General features: G+C 48.2%; 1 protein-coding gene across 1 annotated transcript; it reads right to left on the bottom strand.

Annotated features, from left to right (window-relative positions):
- Positions 1–776: 776 nt before the first annotated feature.
- Positions 777–21,375, bottom strand: NEURL2 (neuralized E3 ubiquitin protein ligase 2). Its single transcript, XM_073606274.1, has 2 exons — positions 20,654–21,375; positions 777–1,076 (listed from the first exon to the last, which is right to left on the bottom strand). Exons 1-2 carry the CDS (start codon positions 21,363–21,365, stop codon positions 961–963), a joined length of 828 nt encoding a protein of 275 aa, XP_073462375.1. The 5' UTR covers positions 21,366–21,375; the 3' UTR covers positions 777–960.
- Positions 21,376–21,657: the final 282 nt, after the last annotated feature.

The raw sequence follows: 21,657 nt of genomic DNA, 5'->3' as shown, positions 1-21,657 counted from the left end.
ATCGTTTATAATAGTGATCCACTTCTGGCTCTAATCCGATTACTACAGCAGTGATCCATTGCAGCAAGGGGATTCTGGACAGAGCTGCAACAACTCCTTCCCAGTGTCCATGTTCATTGGAAGGGCTGCAATATCACTTGTGAATGTGATGTCACTACACTCCTAACACAAACAAAAAGTGGAAGCCTTGTGTTTACATTGATATGCTACAAGTGCTGCTAAGGAGCAAAGTGCAAGATCAGAAGTCCAGGAACTGATCATTTCAACTCCTGGGCTTAGTGCTGGATGCCAAATGTCACTGAGAGCAGATTGTTCCAGCCTGGACCCCACCAGGTCCCACAGGAACCTCTGATTGCTGGTACAATTTTGAAAGAATTTTATTAACATGTTCACGAGAGGGGGGGGGGGGGGGGGGGAGAGAACCAGGGAAGCTAAAATATAAGAAGAATAAACTTTGACTTTAAATACCAGGTATTTTTCTTGCTCCTGGTGGCCAAACAGAGTGTCGGAGGAGCAAAGGAAAGGCTAGTGTGTGCAAATGGGGAAGACAGTTAAATATCCCTGTTGCTTTGTGTTGCATGGGTGAGATACAGGTTCAGTTAAAGTGATTCATGGAGAATTGGAAAAAGACCGTTTTGAAAAAAAAGTTTAAACATTTTCTAACTGTGACATAGCTCTAGTTACTGTAGTGAAAATTGGAGTGAGCGGTTTGCAGTAGGCATGTTCCTGTGGGTTGTTTCCATGTTGCAAAGGCCAATATTTCAGCATACACCTGATCCTTATTGTAGTACAATGATCTCTTGATGAAACAATTGCAGAATATTAATACTGCCAGTATCGCCTCAAATTATGTTTATTGGGTTACAAAACAGAGCAATGGCCTATGTGAGCTCCAAGCAAGGAACATGTTCTTCCCATGTAGTTCTACATCCGATCATCAGTATAAAATGTCTACATATTTCACTCAAATTTGCAGAAGTTCTTCAGTAACTGTGGCAGGTCTAACTGATCAATGTCGAGTCTGCGCATCATATGTTTCTGGATGATAAGGCGGCACAATGTCTGCAGGGATGGAACTAGAAAACAAAAAAAGACGTCTGAAATCATTATGCAAAGTATATAACTTAATGCTAAAAAAAAAAAGAAAAGAAAAGAAGACTACAAGTACACCTTTACATAGGCAGCAGATTGATTAATTACTGAATTCTCTAGCATGACAAGCCACTAAATACTCTTCACACATTTTCAGCACGTGTCTTTGCTTTGCATCCTTCACATTCATGTACACATGCATAACTTCTCATTTGTCCCTCATTTTGGTCTAATCTATATAGATGTATATAAAATGCACTTTTTAGCTTTCAAAAAGTGTATCCCAGTGCTAAACCGTTCATCCAATTTCTATATTGCTGCATTTGTAAAGGTCAAAAGCCATTATAAAGGAATAGTAGTGGTAGAAAAGCACTTGTAAGTTTAACTAATATTTTTTTTGTATATTTCTCCTTTGAGGGGGTGTGTCCTATGCCTACATACTTTTGCCAATGGGTGTCTCTCGTTCCCATCTCAAAAAGTTGGAGGTATGCGCATCTATGTACAGACAGGCAGGCATTGTTATTAAATTCCCTCCTCACATTTCTTTGATTTGTGGTTTCCTTCTAACCCCATCAACATATTTAAAAAGAACCAATCACCAATGAGTATCTGTAACAATTTAAGTTCTTCATAAGTCACAGTAGGCACATGAACCTGGATGCCACCTTGTTAAGGGCACCTGATATTGCCAATACCCCAAGGTGACAGTGCTTCTCTCTCCGCCTCCAGCTGACAGTAAGCTGCTCTCTGCCACAATCCTTAGCTGGCAGTGCATGTTTCAAACCTATATTCCCCCAGGTGATAGTACTCCTCAACCACAACCCCCAACTAACAGAGCTCCTCTGACAGCCACAACCCCCAGCTGACAGTGCTTCTCTCCCAACCACAATCCCCCAGCTGACAGTGCTCTTTTCCCAACCACAAACCCCCAGCTAAAAGTGACCCTCTCCCAGCCACAACCCCTCCGATGACAGTGCCCCTTGTGACGGACTCCGGACACACTGTTGGGTATCTCCGCCAAGAAACTGCTTCCCAAGTTCTGAAACACGAGACCCGCAAGCCTGGCTATAGTTACCCCCAGAACCAGGTGACACCAGTTTTGGAGTACACCAGAATAAGAACTGTTTATTTAAACAAAGGCACACAGAGATATACACTTAGGGGACATTCCTTCTTCTTTGCATAATGACAGAGGGTGGGGTAAACTACATTCAGTAACAGACACACAGGTATATTCAAACTTCCCATCAGTACACTGTCCTATCAGCAGGGAGAGCTGTTGGAGGAATTCCCCCCTCCCTCCTCACAGCTAATCCACATACACATATACATCCCAATAATACTTTTCTCCCAAGGCAGACAGACACAATAGAACAATGGAATATAGGCACTTAACAAACACATAGCAACCCCCACCCCACCTCAAACCATCTAGCAATGGTCTCTGACAAAAGGTGGATTTTATCTTCATGTATTCTTGAGGGATATTGTTCAGAAATATTAATGTCCCAAGTGAAAGAGCCCCTTCAGTCCTTCAACCAGTGGCGGCTGGTGAAGTTTTAGGATGGGGGGGCGCCAGACCCCGCCCTTCCTTTTTGACCCCTCCCACTTGGTGAAAATGGGCGTGGTTTCAGCGAAATAGTGGGCGTGGCTCTAAGGTGGTGTGGTTAGCGTCTGAGATGAACGAGGGATGGAGAGAGGGATGGAGGGACAGCAGGCCTAGATACTACACAACAAAAGAAATGTGTATTCTACAAAGTTTAACAATCAGCAGATAAAGATACTCCAAACACCTGGTGTTAGCGCTTCAATCATCCTGGCACCATGGTTGTTATGGTGTCAGGATGATTGAAGCTCATTATTACTATTATTACATTGTAATATAAAATGAAATCATTCAACTCACCATAATGCTGAATCAGTGGGAGCCCTGAGTGTGTCACTAGCCACGTCGCCTACAACCAGATGCCATCAGGTGTCCCCAGCAGTCCCTTCTTACATGCAGCCTGTGTCACATCAAATGCAGCCTCTGTCTCCCCCCCAAATCCAAATGCAGCCTCTGTCTCCCCCCCAAATCCAAATGCAGCCTCTGTCTCCCCCCCAAATCCAAATGCAGCCTCTGTTCCCCCCCAAATGCAGCCTCTGTCCCCCCCCCCAAAATGCAGCCTCTGCCCCCCCCGCCAAATACAGCCTCTGTCCCCTTACATCAGAGTTGTCATCAGTGTCCCCCCACAGCATGTGTCCCCATCAGAGCCCCCCACAGCAGGGTGTCTCCATCAGAGTCCCCCCACAGCAGGTGTCCCCCATCAGAGTCCCCCATCAGAGCCCCCCACAGCAGGTGTCCCCTATCAAAGCCCCCCACAGCAGGTGTCCCCCATCGGAGTCCCCCCACAGCAGGTGTCCCCCATCAGAGTCCCCCCACAGCAGGTGTCCCCCATCAGAGCCCCCCACAGCAGGTGTCCCCCATCAGAGCCCCCCACAGCAGGTGTCCCCATCAGAGCCCCCCACAGCAGGTGTCCCCATCAGAGCCCCCCAACAGCAGGTGTCCCCATCAGAGTTCCCCCACAGCAGGTGTCCCCATCAGAGCCCCCAACAGCAGGTGTCCCCTTTAGAGCCCCCCACAGCAGGGTGTCTCCAGCAGAGTCCCCCCACAGCAGGTGTCCCCATCAGAGTCCCCCCACAGCAGGTGTCCCCATCAGAGTCCCCCACAGCAGGTGTCCCCTATTAAAGCCCCCCACAGCATGTGTCCCCCATCAGAGCCCCCCACAGCAGGTGTCCCCCATCAGAGCCCCCCATAGCAGGTGTCCCCCATCAGAGCCCCCCCACAGCAGGTGTCCCCCATCAGAGCCCCCCCACAGCAGGTGTCCCCATCAGAGCCCCCCCACAGCAGGTGTCCCCATCAGAGCCCCCCACAGCAGGTGTTCCCATCAGAGTCCCCCACAGCAGGTGTCCCCCATCAGAGCCCCCAACAGCAGGTGTCCCCATCAGAGCCCCCCACAGCAGGTGTCCCCATCAGAACCCCCCACAGCAGGTGTCCCCATCAGAACCCCCCACAGCAGGTGTCCCCATCAGAGCCCCCCCACAGCAGGTGTCCCCATCAGAGCCACCCACAGCAGGTGTCCCCATCAGAACCCCCCCACAGCAGGTGTCCCCCATCAGAGCCCCCCACAGCAGGTGTCCCCCATCAGAGCCCCCCCACAGCAGGTGTCCCCCATCAGAGTCCCCCCACAGCAGGTGTCCCCATCAAAGTCCCCCCACAGCAGGTGTCCCCCATCAGAGTCCCCCATCAGAGCCCCCCACAGCAGGTGTCCCCTATTAAAGCCCCCCACAGCAGGTGTCCCCCATCAGAGCCCCCCACAGCAGGTGTCCCCCATCAGAGCCCCCCACAGCAGGTGTCCCCCATCAGAGTCCCCCCACAGCAGGTGTCCCCCATCAGAGCCCCCCCACAGCAGGTGTCCCCATCAGAGCCCCCCCACAGCAGGTGTCCCCATCAGAGTCCCCCACAGCAGGTGTCCCCCATCAGAGCCCCCAACAGCAGGTGTCCCCATCAGAGCCCCCCCACAGCAGGTGTCCCCCATCAGAGTCCCCCATCAGAGCCCCCCACAGCAGGTGTCCCCTATTAAAGCCCCCCACAGCAGGTGTCCCCCATCAGAGCCCCCCACAGCAGGTGTCCCCCATCAGAGCCCCCCACAGCAGGTGTCCCCCATCAGAGCCCCCCCACAGCAGGTGTCCCCATCAGAGCCCCCCCACAGCAGGTGTCCCCCATCAGAGCCCCCCCTCAGCAGGTGTCCCCCCGATTCTCCACACAGCGGTACTTACCTTGGGTCTCCTGCGGTGTCCTCCTCCTCACACTGGCACCAGCATTCTTCCTGCTTCCTCTCTCGGGCGCAATGAGAGAGAGAACCAGGAAGTGACATCTGACTCAGGGCAGATGTCAATCAAATCTGAAGTGCCAAGTAGCTTCCGCCCGGCGCCTGTAGTATGTATTGCTATGGCCGAGCGGAAGCTACTTGGCGCATCAGAAAACGCCACAAGGCGGGCTAAACGCCCGCAAATGCAGCGCCACGTCTGCAATCTCGTGATTGCATAGACGTGGCGCTTCCTATAAGTGCACTGTGTCCGGTGTCGCACTGTATCCGGCGTCCGAACACAGTGCACTTAAGGACCTTTTTTTTCCTTTTTTTTTTTTTTTAAAGGGCCAGTATTAAAAATTTTTTTTTTTTTTTTTGTATTTTTTTTTTTTGCTGCCTGGGGGGTGGGGGGGTGGGGGGGGCGGCGCCCAGGCGCCCCCTATGGACAGGCCGCCACTGCCTTCAACACAAACCACACATATAGAACCCTGGATAATGGGGGGTAAAAGGAAATGCTGAGTCCGGTGTGGTTGTATGGTGAGTCTGATTAGTGCAGATCAGACCGGGGTTCTCGGTCACCCTGTGCCCCTAATAGACACAGGGTAACTTACACATAGGTGGGGGTGGGGGAGCTGGACAAGGAGTTTCCAGAGCTCTCCAAGGTAAGCTGGGTTCCACAAGCCCCCTCCCAAAGTGACTCACGTCACACCCCTCTCCCAGCCACAATCCCCCATCTGTCAGTGCTCCTCTCCCAACCACAATCCCCCAGCTGACAGTGCTCTTTTCCCAACCACAAATCCCTAGCTGACAGTGCCCCTCTCCCAGCCACAACCCCTCAAATGACAGTGCTCCCCTCACAGCCAGGTGACAGTGCTTCATTCCCAACCACAATTCCCCAGGTGACAGTGCTTCTCTCCCAACCACAATTTCCCAGGTGACAGTGCTTCTCTCCCAAGAACAATTCCCCAGGTGACAGTGCTTCTCTCCCAAGCACAATTCCCCAGGTGACAGTGCTTCTCTCCCAAGCACAATTCTCCATCTGACAGTGCTCTTTTCCCAAACACAAACCCTCAGCTGACAGTGTCCCTCTCCCAGCCACAACCCCTCAGATGGCAGTGTCCCTCTCCCAACCACAATCCCCCAGCTGACAGTGCTCTTTTCCCAACCACAAACCCTCAGCTGACAGTGTCCCTCTCCCAGCTGCAATCCCCCAGGTGACAGTGCTTCATTCCCAACCACAATTCCTGAGGTGACAGTGCTTCTCTCCCAACAACAATTTCCCAGGTGACAGTGCTTCTCTCCCAATCACAATTCCCCAGGTAACATTGCTTCTCTCCCAAGCACAATTCCCCAGGTGACAGTGCTTCTTTCCCAACCACAATTCCCCAGGTGACAGTGCTTCTCTCCCAAGCACAATTCCCCATCTGACAGTGCTCTTTTCCCAAACACAAACCCTCAGCTGTCAGTGTCCCTCTCCCAGCCACAACCCCTCAGATGGCAGTGTCCCTCTCCCAACCACAATCCCCCAGCTGACAGTGTCCCTCTCCCAGCCACAACCCCTCAGATGACAGTGCTCCTCTCCCAGCCACAATTCCCCAGGTGACAGTGCTCCTCTCCCAACCACAATCCCCCAGCTAACGGTGCTCTTTTCCCAACCACAAACCCCTAGCTGACAGTTCCCCTCCCCCAGTCACAACCCCTCAGGTGACAGTGCTTCTCTCCTAGCCACAATCTCCATCTGACAGTGCACATCTCCCTGCCACAACCCCCTAGCTGAGAGTGCTCCTGTTCTAGCTACTACAGTCCCCAGGTGATAGTGCTCCTCTCCCAGCCACAATCTCCATCTGACAATGCACTTCTCCCTACCACAACAGTGCACAGTGCACCTCTTCATGCTACAATCCTTAGTTGAAAGTTCACCTTTACCTGCCACAATCCTTAGCTGACAGTGCACCTCAACCAGGTGATAGTGCTCCTCTCCCAGCCACAATCTCCATCTGATAATGAACATCTCCCTGCCACAATCCCCCAGCTGTCAGTGCTTCTCTCCCTGTCACAAGCCTTATGCTTGGTACACACGATGAGAAAACAGGATGAAAAATACAGTTTTCACAGCGATCGTCCGATAATCTGATCATTAGTACACAGCTTTTGAGAGCCGGTCACGATAGTTCATGCGGAAATATACGAAGGGAAAGCTGCCAGCTGCTGCTGAACCCAGGAGGGATGCAATGTATGCATGATGCATGCACATGCAGGGGAGGAGTTTGTTCTGCGGTGTTGAGGGAGGTGAGCTGGCAGGGACTTGTGTGTGCAAGAACTTGTGTGTGCAGGGACATGTGTGTGCAGGGACATGTGTGTGCAGGGACTTGTGTGTCCAGGGACATGTGTGTGCAGGGACTTGTAATGTGGGAGGGGGCGGTGAGAGCAGTGTCTGCAGCAGGCTGGGAGGCTAGTTCTGGTTCTGTGCTGCTAACTTCAGTTGCTCTATGCATGCCACTGCAAGGTGGCCTCTGCAGTGATGTAGCAATAAATCAGGGCTCATTCACACCATATACCACTTTTCTACCATATGCACCCCTCTCATGTACATACTACCCACTGCCATACACTCCACACCCCTCTCATGTACATACTACCCCCAACCATACACTCCTCACCCCTGTCATGTACATACTACCCCCAACCATACACTCCACACCCCTCTCTTGTACATACTACCCCCAACCATACGTTCCGCACCCCTCTCATGTACATCCTACCCCCCTATACACTCCGCACACCTCTCATGTACATACTACCCCCCCACCATACACTCCGCACCCCACTCACGTACATACTACCCCCCACCATACACTCTGCGCCCCTCTCATGTCATACTACCCCCCACTATACACTCCGCACCCCTCTCATGTACATACTACCCCCCACCATAAACTCTGCGCCCCTCTCATGTCATACTACCCCCCCCCCACTATACACTCCGCAACCCTTTATGTACATACTACCCCCCACCATACACTCTGTGCCCCTCTCGTGTCATACTACCCATCACCATACACTCTGCACCCCTCTCATGTACATACTACCCACTATACATTCTGCACCCTTCTCATGTACATACTACCCCCCACCATACACTCTGCGCCCCTCTCATACATACTACCCATCACCATACACTCTGCACCCCTCTCATGTACATACTATTAGACAGAGAAAGGGACGACTGAGAAAACACATTCCCGAACCCCCTTTCTCTGCAGCCTCAGCTGCACTGCAGACGAATGAACAGGAGACAGAGGCTCCTCTCCATTCATAAACCGATGCAGAGCAAACAAAGTCACACACTCACTGTGTTCATTTAGAAAAGGAAGGGGCTGGTAAATGACATATTTACCAGTCCCTTTTCCTGCAGATCTCCCACAGCAGTCAGCGGGAGAGAAGAGGAGGGAAGCCGGCAGTGCTGTGGGGGGACATGGTTATTTTTTTATTGCTTGAATTATTTTTTTTATTATGGATGTGAGTGGGGCCTCATGTCTAAGTTTTGGCTAAGGCTCACAAAGTCTAGAGCCGCCTCTGGAGAGAATGCAAGTAAATACCAACACCACACACACAGCTGCACTATTATAACTATGTGTGAGTTGAGAATCAAGTTTTGTAAGCCCCCATTGACATTAGAGTGACTTGTCCTGCGATTTGACAACAGCAATTGCACTGTTCAAATTGGAGCGAGCCGGCTTTGCGGTGCCGCATCGATTTGAAAAAGTAGTACATGCACTACTTTTGGCGATTTCGGGTGTGATTTGAATGGTCAACTGTGCATCAAGCTGCACAGATGTCTTCCAAGTTGCACCCGAAGTCGCACTGACATGTGGCTTTGAAATCATGTCATTTCAGATGAAGTTGCACGATTTCAAAGCCACAGTCAATGTGAATGGGGGCTTAATGCCCATTCCTGACTGATACATTTTCCTTGGTTACATAGTTACATAGGTAATCTGGTTAAAAACCTCCATATATCCAATCCTATACCCACAGTTGATCCAGAGGAACGCAAAAAAAACCCCAAAAAACAATAAATCATGATCCAATTTGCTCCAGCTGGGGAAAAATATTCCTTTCTGATCTCCCAACAGGAAATCTGATATTCCCTGGATCAGCTTTACCTATAAATATTATTACCCGATTATTACTATTACCCATATTCTATACATTTAGAAAAGAATCCAGGCCTTTTTCAAAGCAATCTACTGAGCTGGCCAGAACCAGCTCTTGAGGGAGTCTATTCCACATTTTCACAGCTCTTACTGTGAAGAAGCCTTTCATACTTGGAGATCAAATCTCTTTTCCTCCAGATGCAAAGAGTGCCCCCTTGTCCTCTGTGATGACCTTAAAGTGATACTAAAGTCTTGTTTTTTTCTTAAAAAATAACAAACATGTTATACTTACCCGCTACCATGAATCAGACTGAGACAGAAGTATAGTTAAATCACACTTGTTTATTAATAATAATAAGAAGAAGAAGGTAAACAGAGTAAATGTAGTCAAAACAAGCCAGAGTTCAGTAACTGGATCGGGTAGTCAGCCAAGCAAATGTCAGAGAGCCAGAGATAAAAGTAGTAGTACAGCAAGCAGGATCAGGAGCCAGAAGGAACGTCAGCCGAGCAAGTCTTCAACAGGAATGCAGGAGAAAGTCTCTGTGATGTTGACAAAGGCAAAGGCAGAGATCAAGTGAGCTGGACGGCTTTAAGTAGGCAGGACTGACGAGCAGAATCAACAACAGCTGGGTAACTGTGGAGAGAGATGGGAGCTGGCAATTAGCCGACAGCTGAGCGGCCAGCTCAGAGAAGGAAGGGCTGAGCCCAACCCTGATAGTACCCCCTCCTCAACGACCTCTCCCCCTCGGAGGACCACCGGGCTTGAGGGGAAATGTCTATGGAAATCACGGAGGAGGACAGGGGCATGTACATCCGAGGATGAGACCCAAGAGCGTTCCTCCGGACCGTAGCCCTTCCAATGCACCAGGTACTGTATGTGCCCACGGAACCTACAGGAGTCAACGATGAATTGTACTTCATGCTCCTCATGGTTCTCGACCTGTATAGGGTGAGGACATGGCACCGAGGTGGTAAAGCGGTTGCAGACCAAAGGCTTCAATAAGGAGACATGAAACACATTTGAGATGCGCATACTAGGAGGAAGGTGCAAGGCGTAAGCCACTGGGTTAATTCTGCGAAGGATACGGAAAGGCCTAATAAACCGAGGTGCGAACTTCAGAGAAGGAACACAATGTTGGAGGTTGTGAGACGACAGCCAGACTCTGTCCCCAACCTGGTAGGAAGGCGCAGGCAAGCGTCTGCGGTCAGCATGGAGTCTGTACCTATCGTTAGCATGTTGCAAAGCCTCCTGAACTTGTGCCCAAGTGGAACAAAGACCACGGAGATGCTCCTCTAACGCAGGAATACTCTGCGGAACAAACGAGTCAAGCAACATGGAAGGTTGGAAACCATAATTCGCCATAAACGGAGACAATTGGGAAGCAGAATTCAAGGCACTGTTGTGAGCAAACTCTGCCCATGGTAATAGGTCTGACCAGTTGTTATGATGGTCAGAAATATAGCAACGTAGGAATTGCTCCAAGGACTGATTGGCTGCGGCCCCATTAGACTGCGGGTGATACGCAGAGGAAAAAAGCAAGCTGAATTCCCAACTGTGCACAAAAGGCTCGCCAGAACTGGGAGACAAACTGACTACCCCTGTCCGAGACGATCACCTTGGCTAGCCCATGTAAGCAAAAGATCTCCCGAGCAAAAATGGAAGCCAGTTCTTTAGAAGTGGGCAACTTCTTAAGTGGAATACAATGACACATCTTTGAGAACCGGTCAACCACCATAAGGATAACAGTGTTGCCCTGGGAGTTGGGTAACTCCACAATAAAATCCATAGACAGGTGGGTCCAGGGCCTCTCTCCATTGGGTATGGGTTGTAGGAGGCCCACTTGAAGGTGTTGTGGAGTTTTACTCAGAGCACACATGGAACAGGCAGCTACGAAGGCAGTTACATCAGCACGTAGACTAGGCCACCAGAATTGTTGGGAAATTGCCCAACAACGAGTTGATTCTTCCCAGGGTGGCCAGCTGCCTTGAGAAAATGGTAAGTCTGGAGCAAGGCAGTACGGAGACTCTCTGGGACAAAGCAGCGGTCACAAGGTTTCTCAGGAGGAGCATGGACCTGAGCAGCAAGAATTTTGTCACCCAAAGGAGAAGTAAGACTGGTGCGAACCGTAGCCAGAATACGATCAGGAGGAATCACAGGAACCGGAACCGACTCCAACCTGGAAGTGGAGGAAAATTGTTGTGACAAGGCGTCAGCCCTTACATTCTTAGTACTAGGTAAGAATGAGACAATGTAATTAAAACTCGACAAGAAAAGAGCCCATCGCGCCCTTCTGGGAGAGAGGCGCTTAGCCTCAGACAAGAATGTGAGATTCTTATGGTCAGTAAGAATGAGAACCGGCACAATGTTACCTTCAAGGAGATGTCTCCATTCTTTCAGGGCTTAAATGATCACCAACAGCTCTTTGTCACCAATCTCGTAATTGCACTCTGCAGGTGACAATTTCTTGGAAAAGTAGCCACACGGATGCATATCGCTCTCGGAGTTAGGACGTTGAGACAGAAGGGCGCCAACTCCAGTCTCAGAAGCATCAACTTCTAGGATAAAAGGCAACATAGGATCAGGATGTGCCAACACAGGAGCAGAAACAAAGGCAGCCTTGAGACTCTCAAAGGCCTTAATGGACTCCGGAGACCAACTCTGTGGGTTACCGTTCTTTCTGGTCATATCAGTCAGGGGCTTGACCAGAGACGAGAAGTTACGAATAAATTTCCAATAATAGTTGGCAAAGCCCAGGAAACGCTGCAGAGGACGTAAACCCACAGGTCGGGGCCACTGTAGGACTGCCAAAAGTTTCCCTAGGTCCGTCGAAAAAGCAGCAGTGGAAATGACATAGCCCAGGAATTTAACCTATTCATGATGGAACTCGCACTTCTCCAGTTTACAATAGAGATTGTTTTCTCTTAGCTTCTGAAGCACATGACAGACATCTGTGTGGTGGCTCTCCAGGGACTAGGAAAATATGAGGATATCATTGAGATAAACCACCACACGTAACTGCAACAAATCTCGGAGGACATTGTTAATAAATTCCTGGAAAACTGCCGGGGCGTTACAAAGGCCGAAAGGCATTACGAGGTACTCATAATGGCCTGTTCTGGTATAAAACGCAGTTTTCCACTCGTCGCCCTCCTTAATCCGCATGAGATTGTATGCCCCTCTTAAGTCAAGCTTCATGAAAACCGTTGCTCCCTTGAGGCGATTAAATAACTCTGTAATCAACAGAATCGGGTAGGCATTCTTAATCGTGAAACGATTGAGAACCCTATAATCAATACAAGGTCTCAGTTCACCGCTCTTCTTCTTCACAAAGAAGAAACCAGCACCAGCAGGAGACGAGGATTTGCGGATGAAATCTCAAGAAAGTGCATCTGCAACATGCTCCTCCATGGCCTTATCCTCCAAGACCGACAAAGGGTAAACCCGGCCACGAGGGGGTATGGCACTAGGTTGAAGGTCAATTGCGCAATCGTAAGGCCGGTGTGGAGGCAAACTACCGGCTTGACCTTTGTCAAAGACATCGCTAAAACCGCGGTATTCCTCCGGCAGGGAGGAGAGTGAAGAGGTGCACAGGACCTTGGCTACCTTCTGGAAGCATGTCTCACTGCATTGTGGTGACCAGGAGAGAACCTCAGCACAGAGAGGGGTTGTGCCTCTGTAATCAAGGATAACCAATAACCAGCGGAAACCTAGGTGAGGAAATAACTTGGAATTGGATTATCTCATGGTGAAGAGCCCCTACAGCCATGGACAACGGAACCCTCTCATGAGTTATGAGTCACATGGGCAGGCTGTAGAGGTCTCCTCTCAAGAGCCAATGGCAAGTGGAGTGTCATGCAGCTGCAGCCGAATCGAGTGCTGCAATACAAAGGCAGCACCAATGAACAGGCCTGCAGCCCCAGAGTTGATTAGAGCCTGTATCTCGATGGACAACTCAGCCCAAGAAAGGGTGACCGAAACCAGGGGCTTATCCTTCTGGATAACTGGGGACGAAACAATGCCACCTAAGGTCTGTCCTCCTAAAGGCTCTCTCATCCGCAGAGAGACGCGTGAAGCCCAAGTGCATGGGTTCATCTTCACTGGCCGACTCGGTACCAGAAGGTAGGGAGGTGAGGAAGGCACGCGTGGGACTGCAAAGCTCGGAGGCAAACGTACAGGAGGCTTCCGCAAGCGCTCCTTAAAAGACAGTATTTCTCTGAGTCTGGAGTCAGTGAGGATGGCAAACGTGATCAACCTCTCCAGCTCAGTGGGTATATCTCAGGCTGCTATCTCATCCTTGATGGAATCCGAGAGACCATGAGAAAAAGCAGCCACGAGGGCCTCATTGTTCCAAGCAACCTCTGCTGCCAGAGTACGGAATTCAATGGTGTAGTCGGCAACAGTTCTCGTACTCTGTTTGATGGACATGAGACACTTGGCAGCAGAAGCGGAGCATGCGGGAACGTCAAATACCCTTTTAAAGGAGGCCACAAACTCAGGGTAACTCAAGACAACAGGTTTTTGCATCTCCCATAGAGGGTTTGCCCAGGCCAGGGCTCTCTCAGAAAGTAAAGATATCACGAAACCTACTTTGCTTCTGTCCGCGGGAAACGCCTGGGTCGGCATCTCAAAGTAAATCTCAACCTGGTTGAGAAACCCTCTGCATTGAACTGGATCGCCCCCAAATCGCTGGGGAAGCGGAGCGGAACCAGACATACCTCTTAATAATAGTAATACTCGAGGCGGGTGCCTGCACAGAGACTGGCACAGCAGCAGGGACGGCCTGCAACTCAGGTTGTACCGGAGCAGCCACAGTGGGAGTTTCCAGGTGAGCTGTTCGACTCAGGAGCGTTTGTAACACTATGGCAAACTGATCCATGCGGTGATCTTGCACATCCAATCTGGAAAAAATATTACCAACAAGTGGATTGACTGCATCTTCTGAATTCATGGCCTTCTCCTACTATCAGGAACTATGAATCAGACCAAGACAGAAGTATAGTTAAATCGCACTTGTTTAATAATAATAATAATAATAACAATAGTAAGGTAAACAGTAAACATAGTCAAAACAAGCCAGAGTTCAGTAACCGGATCGGGTAGTCAGCCAAGCAAATGTCAGAGAGCCAGAGATAAACAAAGTAGTATAGCATGCAGGATCAGGAGTCAGAAGGACCGTCAGCCGAGCAAGTCTTTAACAGGAACGGAGGAGAAAGTCTCTGTGATGTTGACAAAGGTGAAGGCAGAGATCAAGTGAGCTGGACGGCTTTAAGTAGGCAGGACTGACGAGCAGAATCAACAACAGTTGGGTAACTGTGGAGAGAGATGGGAGCTGGCAATTAGCTGACAGCTGAGCAGCCAGCTCAGAGAAGGAAGGGCTGAGCCCAGCCCTGACACCTGCTCTGTGTAGTGGTTTTGCCCAGAGCAGCCCAGATCCTCCTCTTCTCGGGTCCCTCTTCTGTGCTCCTGGCCCCTCCTTCCTGTCAAGTGCCCCTACAGCAAGCAGCTTGCTATGGGGGCACCCAAGCTGAGCCGCAGATGCCTGTGTCCATTCAGACACAGAGCTGCGGGTCGGCCCCGTCCCCTCTCTCTCCTGATTGGCTAACTGACTTTGATTGACAGCAGCAAGAGCCAATGGCGCCGCTGCTGTTTCTCAGTCAATCAGGACGGAGAGTCCCAGATGGCCAAGGCACTCCTGGACATTTCTTGATAGAGAGGGGTCTCGGGTAAGTGTTGGGGGGGCTGAGGGGGGGCTGCTGTATACGGAAGGTTTTTTTATTTTAATGCATAGAATGCATTAAGAGAAAAAACCTTCCTTTACAACTACTTTGGGGGAATAGCTTAACACCGAGTTCATTGGTAGTCTGCACCCTCGAAGATCTCCCGTTAATGGAAAGAATAGTTGCTGGAGTCACAGAGGAGTCTGAAACAACTATAAAACGTCTGACTGATTTTAGTTGCAGAGAAGACTGAAGAGATTATAAGACAAACTACCACCAGCAGTTTCTATCAAAGCAATGGAACAATCAATAATGTTTTTCATTGATGGTCTTGATCCATTAATTTGCTTTTGCAATTGGACCTGGTGGTTAAAAGTAATTTAAATCGCTTACTTCATGTGTATGCACAGTGTGATTCACAGAAGGCTCAGCTACCAGTGCATGCAGGAACATCTATAGACTAGTCATTTCCTCTTAAAACAACATATTAGGTGTTAAATGCTGAAAGCCTTCGGTACTTTTATGACAAAGCATATATTTGTATGACTCATTTATATAGTGCTGACACTGAGAACTGAGAGCACTGAGCTAATCACATCAGTCTCAAGCTACAAAGTTTTTACACGTATAGGAAGTAGACAACACGTCTGTATAATGGAAATTGGGGAACCAGTGGAATGTGCCGTACTTAGAGTACTGGAAAATGTGTTGTGTGACTGCATCAAGCAGTGGCGGCCCGTTCATTAGGGGTGCACGGGTGCCGCCCCCCCATCCATGTTTCCGGCACCCCAATCTACATGCGGGGTGCCGAACATGTGGATTCCAATGAGGGTTTTTATTTTTTTGAAGCACGTGAGCCAGAGGTTTTAATGGGCTTCAAAAAAGGGTGGACTCCGGGCGCAGAGCACTGCACGCAAAGCCCACCCAGTTGTGTGACAATAGCGACTGAATATTCGCTATTATCACACTGATTCTCCTCCTGGCCAATCAGGAAGCGGGTTGTGAGACCATTTTCCCATTTGGCCGAAAGGAGAAGTCATCCTATTGGCCTATGAGGAGGGAGGAGACGTACGACTGAGGAGACGCATGGGAATCAATATAAGGAGCAGCGCTGTGAGTGTTATAAGCTTATAGATTAAGCCAATATAAGTATACGTGAACCAATATATATAAGATAAATAAATAAACCGAAAATTAAAATAATTGATATCAAAAGTTCATATTAGCATTATTATTTTTGATAACAGTCCTAATTCGTGATCAAAATCCAAATGAGTGAGGTGAAGTGGAGAGACATAGGCACAGGCCCCGGTCTAGAGGCAGGAATGCATGTAAAAAGTGGATGAATCCTTCACCGCACCACTGTGATACTGGTAAAAAATGCGCGCTTACCAAACGGCAAGCATAGGGGAGCTTGTGACCTTAACCCGGTCGGGGCCTTTCATGGAATGGAGACACCAACACACCACTTCGTAACCTTGAGATAAGCCCGCTGTCCACCAGGTACCAAGCAATCCCTCTAATGTGGGGATAATGAACTCCTAGCTAGGGGTTGTTCTCACAAGAGATGCCCCAAGGAAAAAGGAGAGCAACATAGCGTAATCCTGGTTGAATATTTATTAAAGGAAATTAAAAACGCACTTACAATGTTGTAGATGTACAAAAGCATAAAGAGCCGGCCGGCTAAAAGCGAACACCCGTCCTGCAGACGGTCGATGCAGCACGTCAGCACGTCCGACGTACGTTTCGTCACACTCTGACGTCGTCTGGGGCACGCATGGGAAGCCTGACCGACGGAGCCGGGACACGGAGGTGACTGAGGGGGGAACCGCTGCCGCCTCCACTTGTCAGCACAGGGTGAGTGAGCTGATGAATGGGGGGGGATGGTTGTGGTGCGGGCTGGAGTGATGGGGGGGCGGGGCCAGGCTGCTGCTCCATGTCTGAATGGACACACAGAGCTGCAGCTCGGCTCGGATGCCTCCATAGGAAGCTGCATGCGGTGGGGGCACTCAACAGGAGGGAGGGGCCAAGAGCACCAAAGAGGGACCCATGAAAAGGAGAACTGGGGCTGCTCTGTGCAAAACTACTACACAGGGCAGGTAAGTATGACATGTTTGTTATTTTTAACTAAAAAAAACAAGACTTTTAGTATCACTGCTGGAGAGAAAAGGCAAGCTATCATTCAATGCATCTGTCACCATACTAAATAAAACATATAATAACAAATATTGCATACAAAAAAACCCAAAAAAACCAAAAACATATATACTACATTCATAGTGGAATATCAGTTAAGTCAGTTAAACACTTGCTGACCAGCTGCCGCAGTTGTACTTCAGCAGAATGGCACGGCTGGGCGAAACAACGTTATGTTACGTCGCTTCGCCCTGTGGCCACTAGGGGCTGCTCGCCCCCGGAGCCGATGCTAGTGCCCGGCGGTCACGATCCCTGCTGGGCTCCCGCGATCGCTGCTGACACATGGAGAACCGGTTCCCTGAGGGGAGAAGAGACAGATCGTCTGTTCATACAGAGTATGAACAGCGATCTGTCATCTCCCCTACACAGTCCCCTCCCCCCTTTAGTTAGAACACACACTAGGGAACACAATTAACCCCTTGATTGCCCCCTAGTGTTCACCCCTTCCCTGCCAGTGACATTTTTACAGCAATAAATGCATTTTTATAGCACTGATCGCTGTATAAATGCCAATGGTCCCAAAAATGTGTAAAAATTGTCCGATGTGTCCGCCATAATGTCGCAGTCCTGATAAAAATCGCAGAACGCCGCCATTGCTAGTAAAAAAATTAATAATAAAAAGGCCATAAAACTATACCCTATTTTGTAGACGCTATAACTTTTGCGCAAACCAATCAATATACGCTTATTGCGATTTTTTTTTATCAAAAATATGTAGAAGAATACATATCGGCCTAAACTGAGGAAAAAAATAGTTTTTTAATATATTTTTGGGGGATATTTATTGTAGCAAAAAGTTAAAAATATTGCGTTTTTTTTCAAAATTCTCGTTTTCTTTTTTGTTTATAGCGCAAAAAATAAAAACCGCAGAGGTGATCAAATACCACCAAAAGAAAGCTCTATTTGTGAGAAAAAAGGGACGTTAATTTTGTTTGGGTGCAATGTCGCATGACCACGCAATTGTCAGTTAAAGCGACGCAGTGCCGAATCGCAAAAAGTGCTCTGGTCAGGGAGGGGGTAAAATCTCTTGGGGCTGAAGCGGTTAAATAAAAACAGCTGCAAGAACCTAATATTTTCATGGGGTGGTACAGTTGGATAACGTACAGTTAGTTAATGCACAGGTAGATAATGTACATTTGGATATCGTGCAGTTAATCAACTGTGTGTTAACCAACTGCACGTTATCCAACTGTACCCCCCATAAAAATGTTAGGTTCCTGCAGCTGTTTTTTTATTTAACTGACTTAAATGATATTCCACTATGAATGTAGTATATATACATTCATTTATTTTATTTTGATGCAATATTTGTTATTATATGTTGTGTTTTATGTTTGTTGTAGTGACAGATACATTGAATGATTGCTTGCCTTTTCTCTCCAGCAGAGTACCTTAATGGTTAAATGATTAATTGTGATCCCAGCTGTGTGTGTGTGTGTGTGTGTGTGTGGGGGGGGGGGGGTGGTTGGCTTGCTATATATCTGTCTAGTTGGTTATGTCAGACTAACTATGAGTAAGGCCTTGATAGGCTGAAACGCGTTAGTGTTGACTCTGTAGGACCACTAAGTGTCATTTCTGGCTGCTGTTTCATTCCTCTGCTATCTGCATGAATCAATTCTGACAAGTTTTCCTGACACCAAGAGAAAAACAGCCTCCGCTCTATTCCTGTGTGCTGCTTGCTGTGTGGAGGGGTATGTATTACTTTCCTCCAATCAGCTCTCAGAGCTCTCCTCACTGAGCTCTGCAGAGTATGATTTCAGCTCCCATCCCCCTTTTTTTGACAGCTCAGGCAAGCTTTATATATTCTAGACTTAAAACCGATGAAGAAAACTTTAAACAGATAAACAGGTACATCTTATGTAGAAGGCCAGTCAATTCACTGGGTATATGTAAGGGTTTAAAACCACTATAATCTAGGGCAGTGTTTCTCAACTCCAGTTCTCAAGGCGCACCAACAGGTCATGTTTTCAGGATTTCCCTCAGATGAAATGGCTGTGGTAATTACTAAGGCAAAGAAACTGATCAAATCACCTGTGCAAAATAGTGGAAATCTGAAAACATGACCTGTTGGTGCGCCTTGAGGACTGGAGTTGAGAAACACTGATCTAGGGAATATCTGATTGCCTTCGGGGGATAAAAATACTTTTTCCCGTTCGCAAATTGGACCATGCTTTATAGGGGTTTTTCCGCCTTCCTCTGAATCAGTTGTGGGTATAGGATTCTGTATATGTAGTATTTTGTTTCTCCTGGTTAAACTAGATAGTTTTTTTTTTTTTGCAACCTGACTACTGTATGTATCTCTGTAGGTCCAGTATACAGAAGATGTTTAAAGCAGTGATGTTCACCACGCAGGAGAAAATTTATGGTGGGTATAAGAAATCTCCTGATCAGTGGCGGTCCATCCATACGGGGCGCAGGGGCGCCGCCCCCCTAATCCATGCGCCCAGCCCCTAATCTACATGCAGGGCGCCAGGTGCATTGATTCCAATGTTTTTTTTTTTTTTTAGAAGCACATGATTAGAGCCTGTCACACCCAGTTGTGTGACAATAGCGAATTAATATTAGCAAGTTAATATTGTCTTCCTGATTCTCCTCCCGGCCAAACAGGAAGCGAATCTTGAGACCCGTCAGCCGATTGGCCGAGAGAAGAAGTGACCTAGGAAGAGGAGGGAGGAGATGCAGGGGAAGCCGCCGCCTGGAGGAAGCACTGCCCGCGACCTAGATGGGGTAAGTGCGGGGCTGATGACCGACTGGGGGGGGAAGGGGGTGCATTGTTTGTCCCCCCCCCAAAAAAACCCAAAACATCAGCCATCACTGCTCCTGGTGTAATGTTCACTAGAAAGAGCTATTGGAAGCAATATGGCATCTGCTGTATATATAAAGATACTTTTTACATGTCTAGACCACCAAAGAAGAGAAAGAAGAGATCATTTTTTCTTGAACTATAAAAAGCCTTTCTGACTTCCCCCTGCACCCCTTTGCCTCTACTATTCTCTTCCTAAATTTGGCCACAAATGTCCAGTGGTGGCGAGAAAATGGAGACAAAACTAGGGAAAAATTTATACAATTTGTAAATAATAGGACTTTGCTGCCTACTCAAACTTTGCCCTTATAATCACTGGCCCTCAGCCAACAACATGGTAAATGCAATCCTGTCCCCCCTTCTTGTACCTTGTCTACACGCAATACACAGGCAACCAAAGCTTTCCTGTTTAGTGCAGAAGCTGATCTGAAAGACATTGGGAGATGGTTGGACGCATGTCCGAATGTTCTCCAATGTCAAAGCAATCAACGAGCCCTAGCTTGTGAGGCTTTTGTGTGTTGCATGCATGGAGATTGGCAGAATCAGCAAAAATCAACAATTGATCACAAGAGATTTTCCAAAATGTTGTAAATCCTCTTAGGCCAACCATCAATTCATAAAATGATTGTGCCGCTTCCTATACTTTTGACAACAACTATTCTTAAAACTATTCTTAAATTCTTAAATAAACTATTCTTAATCTATTCATAACTGGGTATTAATGCATAGTGTATGAGCTGCTTCTGAATGTCAAAGAGTCATCACGTTCCCTTATAGGGAATTCCCCCCTCCCCCCATGGGGATGTGTTCAGCTAATAGTTGAATGTGATACATACATCCGTATTCTAACTGGATCACTCGGACACTCTTGGTGGAGGCGAAGACATCAATGACGGCATACAGCGGCTGTGAGGCTGGTATTCCACGGACACTGGCACCCATATCTTCCCCATTAATGATGGTGTGCATGTGACGAGTTCCATCTGACTGTGGTTCATACAATACCCCAATCCTGCTCCTGCGGGCTGTAGGTGGCAGCACATTGGTTTTGTACAAGTCATCCAAAATGTGGCTAAACCGGCCCGGCCTACTTCGTGCTACCAGCTTGTCACGAGAAATTTTATACTTGCCCACTTTTAGGTAAGGGTCCGATAGAAGTCCTTTTCCTGAGCTAGGGCTATTTTCTCCTTCCTCGGTCACCACTCTATTATGGTTCCGTGTTATGGCGAATACCCAGCTATCCCCTTGATTGACAAGATCTGGCAGTGAATATTCTGGTACAACTTCCAGGCTGCGAGGATCTCGAGCTGTCAAACCAACTCTTAGGTGACCGCACCACCCCCATTCTTTTTCCTCAATCTCGACCAAAAACAGCTGGCCAGGTTCCAGTGGGTCTCGGCTGAAGCAGATCCCATTAGCAAAGCTTTCAACTCTTGTAGCTTGTGTTCCTGTAGGGTCGATGCGAACATTCGTACCATGGATAGGGTGAAAACACGTGAATGGTTGCCATTGCACAGCCATGTCTCCAGCACACAGCTCAGATGACATGCAGCTTGATACTATTTTTAAAAGGCCAGAGCGTCTGGGTTATCTGTGCTGAAACAGCTGCAGGAGGTATAATGAAGTGCCTTTTAGGGAAAGTGAAGCTTACACCTACCAAATTTCTAATTACAGAAATTACTGGAACAGAAAGCTATGTGAAATCTCATTTCTGAAATTCTGAAAACAAATTGCAATTTCTGATAATGTCTTTCGTCAAGCAATAAAAGCTCTCCAATATAAGACCAAATAAATGGTCAAAGTAGGCCAAGTATGGTTCTAATAACATAGAAGGAAGTTA

The sequence above is a fragment of the Aquarana catesbeiana genome, linkage group LG12 (genome assembly GCF_042186555.1).
Source record: "Aquarana catesbeiana isolate 2022-GZ linkage group LG12, ASM4218655v1, whole genome shotgun sequence".
NCBI lineage: Eukaryota > Metazoa > Chordata > Amphibia > Anura > Ranidae > Aquarana > Aquarana catesbeiana.
The sequence above is the reverse complement of the archived record's forward strand: the minus strand, read 5'-3'. Positions and strand labels throughout refer to the sequence as shown.